General features: G+C 42.8%; 1 protein-coding gene across 1 annotated transcript in view; it reads left to right on the top strand.

Annotated features, from left to right (window-relative positions):
- LOC118362620 (transmembrane protein KIAA1109 homolog) overlaps positions 1 to 16,451 on the top strand; it is a 111,243-nt gene continuing 94,792 nt past the window's right edge. Inside the window, 3 exon segments of the mRNA XM_052486338.1 lie at positions 1 to 188; positions 12,521 to 12,650; positions 14,367 to 14,483. Of these exon segments, the coding sequence (XP_052342298.1) occupies positions 12,554 to 12,650; positions 14,367 to 14,483 (214 nt within the window). The 5' untranslated portion in view covers positions 1 to 188; positions 12,521 to 12,553.

The following is a 16,451-nucleotide window of genomic DNA, read 5'->3' as shown; positions in this document are numbered from 1 at the left end:
CTGCTGGGTTATACGTTCATCCATTCATTTCCCAATTGGATTGCTATCTCCTCCTTTCCGTAATATCTCTGGCTAGATGGCATGTAAATATTCTGGAGAGCCGCTAAGGATGTCTAAAAGAACGAAAGGATAGAACTCCCGAACAATTTGAGCAAAATGAAATCGAATGTCATACAAAGTATATCAAGGTTTGTGTTATTTGTTTTTGCCCTTAGACTTTCTATACGGAGAAAGACCAAGTCGTTGGGTGCGGCCTGGCTGTTGTAACATGCTAACTAGTCTAGATAGCAAACGTCATTAGCTTGCTTACCTGAAGCTTTGGGGAACCGTGGCTGTCAACGATGCTGAAAGGCAGACATGGCGTTGCAAGTGTCTGTTGGTTTACTTGAAATGACCCTATTCATGTGTTTTGTCCATAACTTGTAGATACATTAATGACCTCAGAATTCCCAAAATCTCAAAATAATTGTTAGCGGACGAGTGTATAAACTGGCGCTCGTGCCCACACAGCAAACAAACCTAGCTAGCGAACGTTACTAGCTAATTTGCTAACTGACTAACTGAAGTAGTTTTCAAAATGTTGATCATTACCGGCGGACCCTCCCCTGGTCGTTGGATACAATAGATTCGGGACCCCCCCTGCCCCCAAACATGGATATGCACAGCAGCCAGTATTCATTGCAATCATGAAAATGGTGATGGAATTGAGAGTGCAAGGTCGTACACTCTTGTTCTGAAAGCCACATAACGTTAGCTAGCTGGCTAACTAAGCCAGCTTGCCTTCTTGGCTAGCTAACTAACTTACAAACAGAAATACTCCCATTTATGACCGTCACAGAATTATGTAGTCAAGTATATTTCATCAGGCCAGACACAGCTATTTGTCATGATGGTTGCTTCACTTACTGTTGTCAAACATTCAATTTACCATTGCAACATGTTTAAGCCTGCCTTGAAATATTTAAGCAGTAGAGGCTCTTTAGAGGAGGAAGGGGAGGACCATGCTCCTCTGAATTCCATAAAAATAGTAAAACATTAAAGATATCCTTTTAGATGAATTATTTGGTGACGTGAATATATTTAGTATAGTTTTATCAAAACACACCGATTTGCAATGAATGTCTACAGTGTCCTCAACAGCACTTTGTTGGATAGCACCATGGTGTAGCCAGAAGACAGCTAGCTACAGCTAGCCTAGCACTGCATAGTGCATCAATGTGTTGAGTAGTTGACTCAGAGAGAAAAATACAGTAGTTTAACAGTTAACAAATTCATTTCTTAAAAAATGGAGAACCGAGATCTATTTGTTTTACTTCCACTTACTTAGCTAGAAAATGCAGCTAGCTAGTTTAGTCTACTCAAACACCATGCTCAAACAAAGGGATGCTATGTTAGCTAGCTGCCTTTGACTATCCAACACAAGACTGGAACAATTTAAAGTCAAGGTTGAAATACTGTCTGCTTGCATAAGTGTCAAAGACCACATTTCACACCCATTCACATTTTCTCAAGAGATGCTGAAAGAAATCATATTTCTCCACTCGTGTTCCCGAGACAAAATGTACATTTGTTTAATTTCACTGCGAGAAATGTATAATTCTGCAGGAGTTAATATTACAGTTGAAGTCGGAAGTTTACATACACTTAGGTTGGAGTCATTAACTTTGTTTGTTGTTTTTCAACCACTCCACAAATGTTTTGTTAGCAAACTATAGTTTTGGCAAGTCGGTTAGGACATCTACTTTGTTCATGACATACGTCATTTTTCCAACAATTGTTTCGAGACAGATTATTTCACTTATAATTCACTGTATCACAATTCCAGTGGGTCAGAAGTTTACATACACTAATATATGCCATTTAGCAGACGCTTTTATCCAAAGCGACTTACAGTCATGTGTGCATACATTCTACGTATGGGTGGTCCCGGGAATCGAACCCACTACCCTGGCGTTACAAGCGCCATGCTCTACCAACTGAGCTACAGAAGGACCACTAAGTTGACTGTGCTTTTAAACAGCTTGGAAAATTTCATAAAATTATGTCATGGCTTTAGAAGCTTCTGATAGGCTAATTGATATCATTTGAGTGAATTGGAGGTGTACCTGTGGATGTATTTCAAGGCCTACCTTCAAACGCAATGCCTCTTTGCTTGTCATCATGGGAAATTCAAAAGAAATCGGCCAAGACCCCAGAAAAGAATTGTAGACCTCCACAAGTCTGGTTCATCCTTGGTAGCAATTTCCAACCCCCTGAAGGTACCATGTTAATCTGTACAAACAATAGTACGCAAGTATAAACACCATGGGACCACGCAGCCTCATACTGATCAGGAAGGAGACGTGTTCTGTCTCCTAGAGGTGAACGTACTAGAGGTCGAGCAATTTAGATTTTTCAGCACCGATACAGATTATTGGAGGACAACAAAAAGCAGATACAGATTAATCGGACATTTTTTTTATATATATTTGTAATAATGACAATTACAACAATACTGAATGAACAATGAACACTTTTATTTTAACTTAATATAATACATCAATAAAATCAATTTAGTCTCAAATAAATAATGAAACATGTTCAATTTGGTTTAAATAATGCAAAAACAAAGTGTTGGAGAAGAAAGTAAAAGTGCAATATGTCCCATGTAAGAAAGCTAACATTTAAGTTCCTTGCTCAGAACATGAGAAGATATGAAAGCTCGTGGTTCCTTTTAACAAGAGTCTTCAATAGTCCCAGGTAAGAAGTTTTAGGTTGTAGTTATTATAGGACTATTTCTCTCTATACCATTTGTATTCCATAAACCTTTGACTATTGGATGTTATAATAGGTACTTTAATATTGCCAGCCTAATCTCGGGAGTTGACAGGCTTGAAGTCATAAACAGCGCAATGCTTGAAGCACAGCGAAGAGCTGCTTGCAAATTCACGAAAGTGCTGTTTGAATTAATCCTTACGAGCCTGCTGCTGCCTACCACCGCTCAGTCAGACTGCTCTATCAAATCATAGACTTAATTATAACATAATAACACACAGAAATATGAGCCTTAGGTCATTAATATGGTCAAATGGTCATTGCGAAAACATAACATTTAATGGGTGGCATCTATGAGTCTAAATATTGCTGTTACATTGCACAACCTTCAATGTTATGTCATAATTACGTACAATTCTGGCAAGTTAGTTTGCAAAAAGCCAGGCGGCCCAAACTGTTGCATATACCCTAACTCTGTGTAATTTCTCTTGCGTTCATTTTACGCAATTTCCCTAGTTTAATATTGCCTGCTAACATGAATTTCTTTTAACTAAATATGCAGGTTTAAAAATATATACTTCTGTGGCTTGATTTTAAGAAAGGCTTTGATGTTTATGGTTAGGTACATTCGCGCAACGATTGTGCTTTTTTTCGTGAACGTGCTTTCGTTAAATCATCCCCTGTTTAGCCAAGTTGGCTGTCTGTTAGGAAGAAATAGTCTTCACACAGTTCGCAACGAGCCAGGCAGCCCAAACTGCTACATATACCCTGACTCTGTTGCACCGAACGCAAGAGAAGTGACACAATTTCCCTTGTTAAAAGAAATGCATGTTAGCAGGCAATATTAACTAAATATGCAGGTTTAAACATATATACTTGTGTATTGATTTTAAGAAAGGCGTTGACGTTTATGGTTAGGTACACATTGGTGCAACGACAGTGCTTTTTTTCCTCGAATGCGCGAGTTAAATCACCCGTTTGGCGAAGTAGGCTGTGATTCAATGATAAATTAACAGGCACTACATCGATTATATGCAACGCAGGACAAGCTAGATAAACTAGTAATATCATCAACCATGTGTAGTTAACTAGTGATTATGTTAAGATTGTTGTTTATAAAATAAGTTGAATGCTAGCTAGCACCTAACATTGGCTCCTTGCTGCAATCGCATAACAGGTAGTCAGCCTGCCACGCAGTCTCCTCGTGGAGTGCAATGTAATCGGCCATGATCAGTGTCCAAAAATGCTGATTACCGATTGTTATGAAATCTTGAAATCGGCCCTAATTAATCGGCCATTCCGATTAATCGGTCAACCTCTAGAACATACTTTGGTGCGAAAAGTGCAAATCAATCCCAGAACAACAGCAAAGGACCTTGTGAAGATGCTGGAGGAAACGGGTACAAAAGTATCTATAGCCACTGTAAAACGAGTCCTATATAGACATAACCTTATGAAAAACTGAGTTTATTTGGCTATGGTGTATGTAAACTTCCATATTCAACAGTATATTATGCTACATGTAAGAGGTTGGCAAGATGGCGCAGACAGAGAAGGTCGCCTCTCTTCGAGTCCTTAGGAAACTATGCAGTATTTTTAGTTTGGTTATGTATTATTTCTTTCTTTGTTAGCCCAGAAAATCTTAAGCATTTTTACATACAGCCAGAAAGAACTATTGGATATTAACATTACGATCAGGAATACGACTTTCCCGAAGCGGATCGTTCGTTCGGACCACCACACAGGACATTGGATCTAATCCCAGAGGCCGACCCAAAACAACGTCGCTGCAGAAGAGGTAGACGGACTGACCTCCTGGTCAGACTTTCGGAGGCGTGCACACCACCCACCGCTTCCCAGTATATTTTACTCGCTGATGTCCGGTCTCTAGACAATAAGGTGGATGAAATTAGGGCAAGGGTTGCCTTCCAGAGAGACATCAGAGATTGTAACATTCTCTGTTTTGTGGAACCATGGCTCTCTCGGGATATGTTGTCAGACTTGGTACAGCCACCGGGTTTCTTCATGCATCGCGCCAACAGAAATAAACATTTCTCTGGGAAGAAGGGCAGGGGTGTTCCAACTCCATTTTGCTCCTACCGTCCTACAGGCAGAAACTGAAACAGGATGTACCCGTGACTAAAATCATTCAACGCTGGTCTGACCAATCGGAATCCACGCTTCAAGATTGTTTTGATCACGCGGACTGGGAAATGTTCTGGGAAGCCTCGGAGAATAACATCGATTTATACCTTGACTTGGTGAGTGAATTTACAAGGAAGTGCATTGGAGATGTTGTACCCACTGTGACTATTAAAACCTACCCAAACCAGAAACCGTGGATGGATGGCGGCATTTGCGCAAAACTGAAAGTACGAACCACCGCATTCAACCATGATAAGATGACTAGGAATATGGCTGAATATAAACAGTGTAGTTATTCCCTCCGCAAGGCAATCAAACAAGCAAAATGTTGGTATAGGGAGAAAGTGGAGTCACAATTCAACAGCTCAGACACGAGACGTATGTGGCAGGGTCTACAGGCAGTTGTGAAAACCAGCCTCGTCACGGACACCGATGTCTTGCTTCCAGACAAACTAAACACCTTAGACCGCTTTGAGGATAATACAGTGCCACTGAAGCGGCCTGCTATGTCATAAGGTGGACTGCTGGGGCCCCTTAAATGTTTTCTTCTCTGTGGCAGGGACAGGCAGTTGTGAAGACATTTAAACGTGTTAACCCTCGCAAGGCTGCTGACCCAGACGGCATCCCGAGCCGCGTCCTCAGAGCATGTGCAGACCAGCTGCTTCAAGATGGCCACCATTGTTCCTGTACCCAAGAAGGCAAAGATCACTGAACTAAATGACTATCGTCCTGTAGCATTCACTTCTGTCATCACGAGGTGCTTTGAGAGACTCGTCAAAGATCATATCACCTCCACCTTACCTGCCTCCCTAGACCCACTTCAGTTTGCATACTGCCCCAACAGGTCCACAGACGATGCAATTGCCATCATACTGCACACTGCCCTATCCCATCTGTATAAGATGAATACCTATGTAAGAATGCTGTTCATTGACTACAGCTCAGCATTCAACACCATGGTACCCTCAAAGCTCATAATCAAGCTGGAGGCCCTGAGTCTCAACCCCGCCCTGTGCAATTGGTTCCTGGACTCTCTGATGGGCCGCCCCCAGGTGGTGAAGGTAGGAAACATCTCCACTTCGCTGATCCTCAACATTGGGGCCCCACAAGGGTGCGTGCTCAGCCCCTCCTGTACTCCCTCTTCACCCATGACTGCGTGGCCAATTCAATCATCAAGTTTGCAGACGACACATCGATAGTGGTTTTGATTACCAACAACGACAAGACAGCCTACAGGGAGGAGGTGAGGGCACTCGGAGTGTGGTGTCAGGAAAACAACCTCTCACTCAACGTCAACAAAACAAATGAGATGATCATGGACTTCAGGAAACAGCGGAGGGTGCAACCCCCTATCCACATCGACGGGACAGTAGTGGAGAAGGTGGAACGTTTTTTCTTTTTATAAAGTTCCTCGGTGTACACATCACGGACTAACTGAAATGGTCCACCCACACAGACAGCGTGGTGAAGAATGTGCAACAGTGCAACTTCAACCTCAGGAGAATTGTCACCTAACTTCAACCTTTGGCTTGTCACCTAAAACCCTCACAAGCATTTACAGAGGCACAATTGAGAGCATCCTGTCGAGTTGTATCACCGCCTGGTACGGCAACTGCTCCGCCTTCTACCCGCAAGGCTCTCCAGAGGGTGGTGCGGTCTGCATAATGCATCCCCGGGGGCAAGCTACCTGCCCTCCAGGGCACCTACAGCACCCTATGTCACATGAAGGCCAAAAAGATCATCAAGGACAACAGCCACCTGAGCCACTGCCTGTTCACCCCGCTACCATCCAGAAGACAATGTCAGTACAGATGCATCAAAGCTGGGACGGAGAGACTGAAAAACAGCTTTTATCTCAAGGCCATCAGATTGTTAAACAGGCATCACTAACACAGAGAGGCATGCTTCTGCCTACATAGACTCGAATCATTGGCAACTTTAATAAATGGATCAATAGTCACTTTAAAAAATGCCACTTTAATAATTTTTACATATCTCACATTACTCATCTCATATGTATATACTGTATTTTATACCATCTATTGCACCTTGCCTGTGCCGCTCGGCCGTCGCTCATCTATATACACTGCTCAAAAAAATAAAGGGAACACTTAAACAACACAATGTAACTCCAAGTCAATCACACTTCTGTGAAATCAAACTGTCCACATAGGAAGCAACACTGATTGACAATAAATTTCACATGCTGTTGTGCAAATGGAATAGACAACAGGTGGAAATTATAGGAGTGGTTCTGCAGGTGGTGACCACAGACCACTTCTCAGTTCCTATGCTTCCTGGCTGATGTTTTGGTCACTTTTGAATGATGGCGGTGCTTTCACTCTAGTGGTAGCATGAGACGGAGTCTACAACCCACACAAGTGGCTCAGGTAGTGCAGTTCATCCAGGATGGCACATCAATGCAAGCTGTGGCAAGAAGGTTTGCTGTGTCTGTCAGCGTAGTGTCCAGAGCATGGAGGCGCTACCAGGAGACAGGCCAGTACATCAGGAGATGTGGAGGAGGCCGTAGGAGGGATACAACCCAGCAGCAGGACTGCTACCTCCGCCTTTGTGCAAGGAGGAGCACTGCCAGAGCCCTGCAAAATGACCTCCAGCGGGCCACAAATGTGCATGTGTCTGCTCAAACGGTCAGAAACAGACTCCATGAGGGTGGTATGAGGGCCCGACGTCCACAGGTGGGGGTTGTGCTTACAGCCCAACACCGTGCAGGACGTTTGGCATTTGCCAGAGAACACCAGATTGGCAAATTCGCCACTGGCGCCCTGTGCTCTTCACAGATGAAAGCAAGTTCACACTGAGCACATGTGACAGACGTGACCGAGTCTGGAGACGCATTGGAAAATGTTCTGCTGCCTGCAACATCCTCCAGCATGACCGGTTTGGCGGTAGGTCAGTCATGGTGTGGGGTGGCATTTCACAGCCCTCCATGTGCTCGCCAGAGGTAGCCTGACTGCCATTAGGTACCGAGATGAGATCCTCAGACCCCTTGTGAGACCATATGCTGGTGCGGTTGGCCCTGGGTTCCTCCTAATGCAAGACAATGCTAGACCTAATGTGGCTGGCGTGTGTCAGCAGTTCCTGCAAGAGGAAGGCATTGATGCTATGGACTGACCCGCCCGTTCCCCAGACCTGAATCCAATTGAGCACATCTGGGACATCATGTCTCACTCCATCCACCAACGCCACATTGTACCACAGACTGTCCAGGAGTTGGCGGATGCTTTAGTCCAGGTCTGGGAGGAGATCCCTCAGGAGACCATCCGCCACCTCATCAGGAGCATGCCCAGGCATTGTAGAGAGGTCATACAGGCAAGTGGAGGCCACACACACTACTTAGCCCCATTTTGACTTGTTTTAAGGACATTACATCAAAGTTGGATCAGCCTGTAGTGTGGTTTTCCACTTTAATTTTGAGTGTGACTCGAAATTCAGACCTCCATGGGTTGATAAATTTGATTTCCATTGATAATTTGTGTGTGATTTTGTATTTAAGAATAAGAATATTTCATTCATTCAGATCTAGGATGTGTTATTTTAGTGTTCCCTTTATTTTTTTGAGCAGTGTATTTTGTGAAGTGCACTAGTCCCTCCTGCAGCAAAGTACCCCCACAACATGATGCTGCCACCCCTGTGCTTCACGGTTGGGATGGTGTTCTTTGGCTTGCAAGCCTCCCCCTTTTTCCTCCAAACATAACGATGTCATTATGGTCAAACAGTTCTATTTTAATTTCATCAGACCAAAGGACATTTCTCCAAGAAGTACAATCCTTGTCCCCATGTGCAGTTGCAAACCATAGTCTGGGTTTTTTTATGGTGGTTTTGGAGCAGTGGCTTCTTCCTTGCTGTGCGGCCTTTCAGGTTATGTCGATATAGGACTTGTTTTACTGTGGATATAGATTATTTTGTACCTGTTTCCTCAAGCATCTTCACAAGGTCCTTTGCTGTTGTTCTGGGATTGATTTGCACTTTTCGCACCAAAGTACATTCATCTCTTGGAGAACGCTTCTCCTTTCTGAGCAGTATGATGGCTGCATGGTCTTGGCTGATTTGATTTTCCCATGATGTCAAGCAAAGAGGCACTGAGATTGAAGGTAGGCCTTGAAATACATCCACAGGTACACCACCATTTGACTCAAATGATGTCAATTAGCCTATCAGAAGCTTCTAAACCATGACATAATTTTCTGTAATTTTCCAAATTGTCAACTTAGTGTATGTAAACTTCTGACCCACTGGAATTGTGATACAGTGAATTATAAGTGAAATAATCTGTCTGTAAACAATTGTTGGAAAATGACTTGTCATGCACAAAGTAGATTTCCTAACTGACTTGCCAAAACCATAGTTTGTGAATAAGTGGTTGAAAAATTAGTTTTAGTGACTCCAACCTAAGTGTATGTAAACGTCCGACTTCAACTGTATAAGTACAGGAAAAAACACATTTTAGACTACACTGGGTCTTTAAATGGAAATTAGTTCATTTTAAATGTATGGTTTCCACATGTTGCTATTCCAGTCTCAATAGTCTGTGACTTGTTTGCCACACTCTGTACATCTAGTCTGCAGAGTTCCTTAACTTCATCCAGCAGCTATTTTTTTTACATATATTTTTTAGAGAGACAATACTTAACTGTAGCTTCCATTTTAAGAACAAAACGAAACTTAACAGCAATTGGAGTAGCATAAATGGTTTCTATTCAAAACGTTTTGCAATAGAATCGTAGTAATGAAGACACCCCTGGTTTCACTTAACACTCATACGCACAGGAGTGTTTATGAACAGGAGTGTTTATGAACGGCAGTGCTTACAATGCCTTTGGAAAGTATTCAGACCCCTTGACTTTCCACATTTTGTTACTTTACAGATTTAGTCTAAAATTGATTAAATACAAATTCTCAGCAATCTACACACAATACCCCATAATGACAAAGCGAGTTAAGGTTTTAATTTTTTTTTTGTGCAAATGTATTAAATAGAAAAAACAAAACCTTATGTAAATAAGTATTGAGACCCTTTGCTATGAAAATCGAAATTGAGCTCAGGTGCCTCATGTTTCCATTGATCATAGAGGTCCGAGACAGGATTGTGTCGAGGCACAGATCTGGGGAAGGGTACCAAAAAATGTCTGCTGCATTGAAGATCCCCAAGAACACTGTGGCCTCCATCATTCTTAAATGGAAGAAGTTTGGAACCACCAAGACTCTTCCTAGAGCTGCCCACCCGGACAAACTGAGCGATTGGGGGAGAAGGGAGGTGACCAAGAACCAGATGGCCACTCTGACAGAGCTCTGGAGTTCCTCTGTGGAGATGGGAGAACATTCCAGAAGGACAACCATCTCTGCAGCTCTCCAGTGGCCAGACGGAAGATTCTCCAATAAAAGGCACACAACAGCCCGCTTGGAGTTTGCCAAAAGACACCTAAAAAGGCACATGGTGGCATTATGCTTTGGAAGTTTTTCAGCGGCAGGGACGTCTATCGAGGGAAAGATTTATGGAGCAAAGTTGTATTTTTTTAATTAAAAAAAATGTAACCTTTTTATTTAATTAGGCAACGTTCAGTTAAGAACAAATTCAATTTTACAATGTCGGCCTACCGGGGAACAGTGCCTTGTTCAGATGCAGAACGACAGATTTTTACCTTGTCAGCCCAAGGATTCGATCCAGCAAGCTTTCGGTTACTGGCCCAATGCTCTAACCACTAGGCTACCTGCCGCCCCAGAGTAATCCTTGATGAAAACCTGCTCCAGAGCGCTCAGGACCTCCGATTAGGGCGAAGGTTCATTCTCCAACAGGACAACGATCCTTAGCTCTCAGACAAGACAATGTAGGAGTGGCTTTGGGACAAGTCTTTGAATGTCCTTGATTGGCCCAGCAAGAGCCCGGACTTGAACCCGATCTAACCTGACAGAGCTTGAGATGATCTCAAGAGAAGAATGGGAGAAACACCCCAAATACAGGTCTTCCAAGCTTGTAGCTTCATACCCAAGAAGACTCAAGGCTGTAATCGTTGCCAAAGGTGCTTCAACAAAGTACTGAGTAAAGGATCTGAATACTTATGTAAATGTATTAAAAATACAAATATCACATTTGCAAAAATGTTGTCATTATGGGGTGTTGTGTGTTGATTGCTGAGGAAAAACAACAACAATTGAATACATTTTAGAATAAGGCTGTAAAAATCAAGTGGTCTGAATATTTTACTAGGACACTATCTCCATTAACATGTATTAACATTTGTGTAATAAACATTTAGAATTTCTTCACTACACGCACTGTCCTGTTTTTATTAAAACTTTTCTACACAGTGCGAACTCAGGTGGGTTAGGTAGGGATTTACACTCTGGTTCTGTGTGTGTGTTCACCACTGTACTGACCTCTGATTTTACTGCTTAACAACTGGAACACACACACACACACACACACACACACACACACACACCATGCTTGTGCATTCAGCCTTACTTACACACACACATAAGAGGTGTCACTCTTGCCTCACTCCACATGACCTGCCTGAGAAACAGTTGGCTCCATTCATTCAAAACTATACTAAATAAAAATATAAACCAAAATGTATAGTGTTGGTTTCATGTTTTGAAATAAAACATCCCAGAAATGTTCCATGTTCCATACAATAAGCTTCTCTCAAATTTTGTGCACAAATGTTTCCTTTAACCAAGATAATACATCCACCTGACAGGTATTGCATATCAAGAGCTGAATAAACAGCATAATCATTACACAGGTGCTCCTTGTGCTGGGGACATTAAAAGGCCACTCTAAAATGTGCAGTTTGTCACTCAACACAATGCCACAAGTGTCAAGGTGAGGGAACGTGCAATTTGCAAGCTGACTGCAGGAATGTCCAACAGCTGTTGCCACATAACCGGATGTTCATTTCTCTACCATAAGCCGCCTCCAACATAATTTTAGAGAATTTGACAGTACATCCAACCGGCCCCAACCGCAGACCACGTTTACCCACGCCAGCCCATGACCTCCACATCTGTCTTCACCTGCGGGGTGGGGGGCAGGTATTTCTGTCTGTAATAAAGCCCTTTTGTGATAAACTCATTCCAATTGGCTGGGCCTGGCTCACAAGTGGATGGGCCTATGCCCTCCCAGGCCCAACCATGGCTGAGCCCTTGCCCAGTAATGTGAAATCCATAGATTTCGTTTTCTATGTTTGTTCAGTAAACAATCTGGAAGTGTCCAGGTTAAACAATGTCGGACTGTACCGTGAGAGAGCACGTCTTAGCTTACGCCTGAACCCCAAGAGATGCTGGTTAGTTTTACGACCTGGCTCATAGTTCGTAACAACTAGCATGTCATGCAAATCATTTAACAATGTAGTCTACTAGTTTGGAAAACTTTTCTGTTTTTCAGGGTCCCTCAGCTGTTGCACATTTTTGTGGCACACCTGATTCAACCATGAAAAGGCATTGATGATTAGTTGACTAGTTGAATCTGTTCTAGTGCTGGGACAGAACAGAAATGTTATGTCTGGGGTTTTCCCAGAAGAATGGATTTTGAAACAGTTTGGCTGTCTGCTTTGAGTATCACTGTACTCGTCTTATGACCCACTTTGGTATGTTTCAGTGCTGGTTGTCATACTGAGCCACAGCTGTAGCCATGGATGCCAAAGCTAACGACAGCACCTTCCCCAGTTTTGGAGACTTGGATGAGTTCCTCACCAAGCATGACTCCAATTTTGTGTGGCTCCTTGTGGGTAAGTGTTGAGGGAATTTTCTAGATTTGGGGGTGGGGGCAGTACCTGAGTTAGTCGGAGTGCAGGCTGCATGGAATCACAGCCATTTCTCACATTTGATTTGATGAATGGGGAGCACTTAACTCTTAAGTATACTGGTGTGAAGCCTCATTTAACACTATCATATCATAACAATGATTTGAGGCATAGCTATCTACAGTGCTTTCGGAAAGTATTCATACCCCCTGACCTTTTACACATTTTGTTACGTTACAGCCTTATTCTAAAATGGATTCAATTGTTTCCCCCCCTCATCAATCTGCACACATTACCCCATAATGACATAGCAAAAACAGGTTTTTAGACATTTCTGAAAATGTATAAAAAAACTATCACATTTACATACAGTACCAGTCATTAAAGGGTTTTTCTTTATTCATACCCTTACATTTACATTTACATTTAAGTCATTTAGCAGACGCTCTTATCCAGAGCGACTTACAAATTACTCAGTACTTTGTTGAAACACCTTTGGCACCGATTACAGCATTGAGGCTTCTTGAGTATGACGCTTAAAGCTTGTCACACCTGTATTTGAGCACACCTGAGTTTCTCCTATTCTTCTCTGCAGATCATCTCAAGCTCTGTAAGGTTATTTGGGAGCGTTGCTGCACAGCTATTTTCAGGTCTCTCTAGAGATGTTCAATCGGGTTCAAGTCCGGGCTCTGGCTGGGCCACTCAAGGACATTCAGAGACTTGTCCGGAAGCCACTCCTGCGTTGTCTTGGCTGTGTGCTTAGGGTCATTGTCCTGTTGGAAGATAAACCTTTTCCCCAGTCTGATGTCCTGGGTGCTCTGGAGCAGGTTTTCATCAAAGACCTCTCTGTATTTTGCGTTGTTTGTCTTTCCCTCGGTCCTGACTAGTCTCCCAGTACCTGCAGCTGAAAAACATCCCCAAGCCACCGTGCTTCACCATAGGGATGGTGCAGGTTTCCTACAGACGTGATGCATGGCATTCAGGCCAAAGAGTTCAGTCTTGGTTTCATCAGACCAGAGAATCTTGTTTTTCATAGTCTGAGAGTCCTTTACGTGCTTTTTGGCAAACTCCAAACGGACTGTCGTGCATTTTACTGAAGAGTGGCTTCCGTCTTGCCTGATTGGTGGAGTGCTGCAAAGATGGTTGTCCTTGTGGAAGGTTGTCCCATCTCCACAGAGGGACTATAGAACTCTGTCAGAGTGAACATCGGCTTCTTTGTCAACTTCCTGACCAAGGCCCCCCCAATTGCTCAGTTTGGCCCCGGCGGCCAGTCTTGGTGGTTCCAAACTTCTTCCATTTAAGAATGATGGAGGCCACTGGTGTTCTTGGGGACATTCAATGCTGCAGAATTGTTTTGGTACCCTTCCCCAAATCTGTGCCTCGACACAATCCTGTCTCAGAGCTCTACCGACAATTCCTTCGAGCTCATGTGGGACCTTATATAGACAGGTGTGTGCCCTTCCAAATCATGTCCAATCAATTGAATTTACCACTGGTGGACTCCAATCAAGTTGTAGAAACATTTCAAGGATGATCAATGGAAACATGATGCACCTGAGCATAGCAAAGGGTCTGAATACTTATGTAAATACGTTTAATTTTTTTAAATAAATGTGCAAAAAAAACATCTAAACCTGTTTTCGCTTTGTCATTATGGGGTATTGTGTGTAGATTGAGGAAATGCTCTGTTTTCTCTTCCAGCCACCATTCTGTCCTGTGGATGGATCATCTACCTGACCTATTACAACTCCCGCAACATCGGCCTCATCTTAACCCTCATCATCAACAGACTCTGCAAGAATGGCTACATTCACATCGGTGAGTGCAAATAATGAAATTAAGCTTGCAGACGTGTTATGGTGAAAATTGCCTGAGATTTGCAGAAGCATACTTTTATCGGTCACATACACATGGTTAGCAGATGTTAATGCGAGTGTAGTGAAATGCTTGTGCTTCTAGTTCCGACCATGCAGTAATATCTAACAAGTAATCTAACAATTTCACAACTACCTTATAGACACAAGTGTGAAGGAATTAATATGGATATGTACATTTAAATATATGTATGAGCGATGACCGAACAGCATAAGCAAGATGCGGTAGATGGTATAGAGTACAGTATATACATATTTTATTTATTTATTTTTATTTCACCTTTATTTAACCAGGTAGACAAGTTGAGAACAAGTTCTCATTTACAATTGCGACCTGGCCAAGATAAAGCAAAGCAGTTCGAGAGATACAACAACACAGAGTTACACATGGAGTAAAACAAACATACAGTCAATAATACAGTATAAACATATGAGATGAGGGATGTAGGGTATGTAAACATTATATAAAGTGGCATTGTTTAAAGTCACTAGTGAGACATTTATTACATCCAATTTTTAATTATTAAAGTGGCTAGAGACTTGAGTCAGTATGTTGGCAGCAGCCACTCAATGTTAGTGATGGCTGTTTAACAGCCAGATGGAAGCTGTTTTTCAGTCTCTTGGTCCCAGCTTTGATGCACCTGTACTGACCTCGCCTTCTGGATGATAGCGGGGTGAACAGGCAGTGGCTTGGGTGGTTTTTGGCCTTCCTGTGAACATCGGGTGGTATAGGTGTCCTGGAGGGCATGTCACTTGCCCCCGGTGATGCGTTGTGCAGACCGTACTACCCTCTGAAGAGCCTTGCGGTTGTGGGCGGAGCAGTTGCCATACCAGGCGGTGATACAGCCCGACAGGATGCTCTCGATTGTGCGTCTGTAAAAGCTTGTGAGTGTTTTTGGTGACAAGCCACATTTCTTCAGCCTCCTGAGGTTGAAGAGGCGCTGTTGCTCCTTCTTCCCCACGCTGTCTGTGTGGGTGGACCATTTCAGTTTGTCCGTGATGTGTATGCCGAGGAACTTAAAACTTTCCACCTTCTCCACTACTGTCCCGTCAATGTGGATAGGGGGGTGCTCCCTCTGCTGTTTCCTGAAGTCCACAATCATCTCCTTTGTTTTGTTGACGTTGAGTGTGAGGTTATTTTCCTGACACCATACTCCGAGGGCCCTCACCTGCTCCCTGTAGGCCGTCTCGTCTTTGTTGGTAATCGAGCCTACCACTGTAGTGTCATCTGCAAACTTGATGATTGAGTTGGAGACGTGCATGGCTACGCAGTCATGTGTGAACAGGGAGTACAGGAGAGGGCTGAGAACTCACTCTTGTGGGGCCCCAGTGTTGAGGATCATCGGGGTGGAGATGTTGTTTACTACCCTCACCACCTGGGGGCGTCCCGTCAGAAAGTTCAGGACCCAGTTGTGCTTGGCAGGGGTCGAGACTAAACGTCGACCGATTATGATTTTTCAACGCCGATACCGATGATTGGAGGACAAAAAAATGCAGATACCGATTAATCGGCCAATTTTTATATATATATTTGTAATAATGACAATTACAACAATACTGAATTAACACTTATTTTAATTTAATATAATACGTCAATAAAATCAATTTAGTCTCAAATAAATAATGAAACATGTTCAATTTGGTTTAAATAATGCAAAAACAAAGTGTTGGAGAAGAAAGTAAAAGTGCAATATGTCCCATGTAAAAAAGCTAACATTTAAGTTCCTTGCTCAGAACATATGAAAGCCGGTGGTTCCTTTTAATATGAGTCTTCAATATTCCCAGGTAAGAAGTTTTAGGTTGTAGTTATTATAGGACTATTTCTCTCTATCGTTTGTATTTCATAAACCTTTTGACTGTTGGATGTTCTAATAGGTACTTTAGTATTGCCAGCCTCATCTCAGGAGTTGAT

This window comes from Oncorhynchus keta, chromosome 29, assembly GCF_023373465.1.
Source record: "Oncorhynchus keta strain PuntledgeMale-10-30-2019 chromosome 29, Oket_V2, whole genome shotgun sequence".
Taxonomy (NCBI): domain Eukaryota; kingdom Metazoa; phylum Chordata; class Actinopteri; order Salmoniformes; family Salmonidae; genus Oncorhynchus; species Oncorhynchus keta.
The sequence above is the reverse complement of the archived record's forward strand: the minus strand, read 5'-3'. Positions and strand labels throughout refer to the sequence as shown.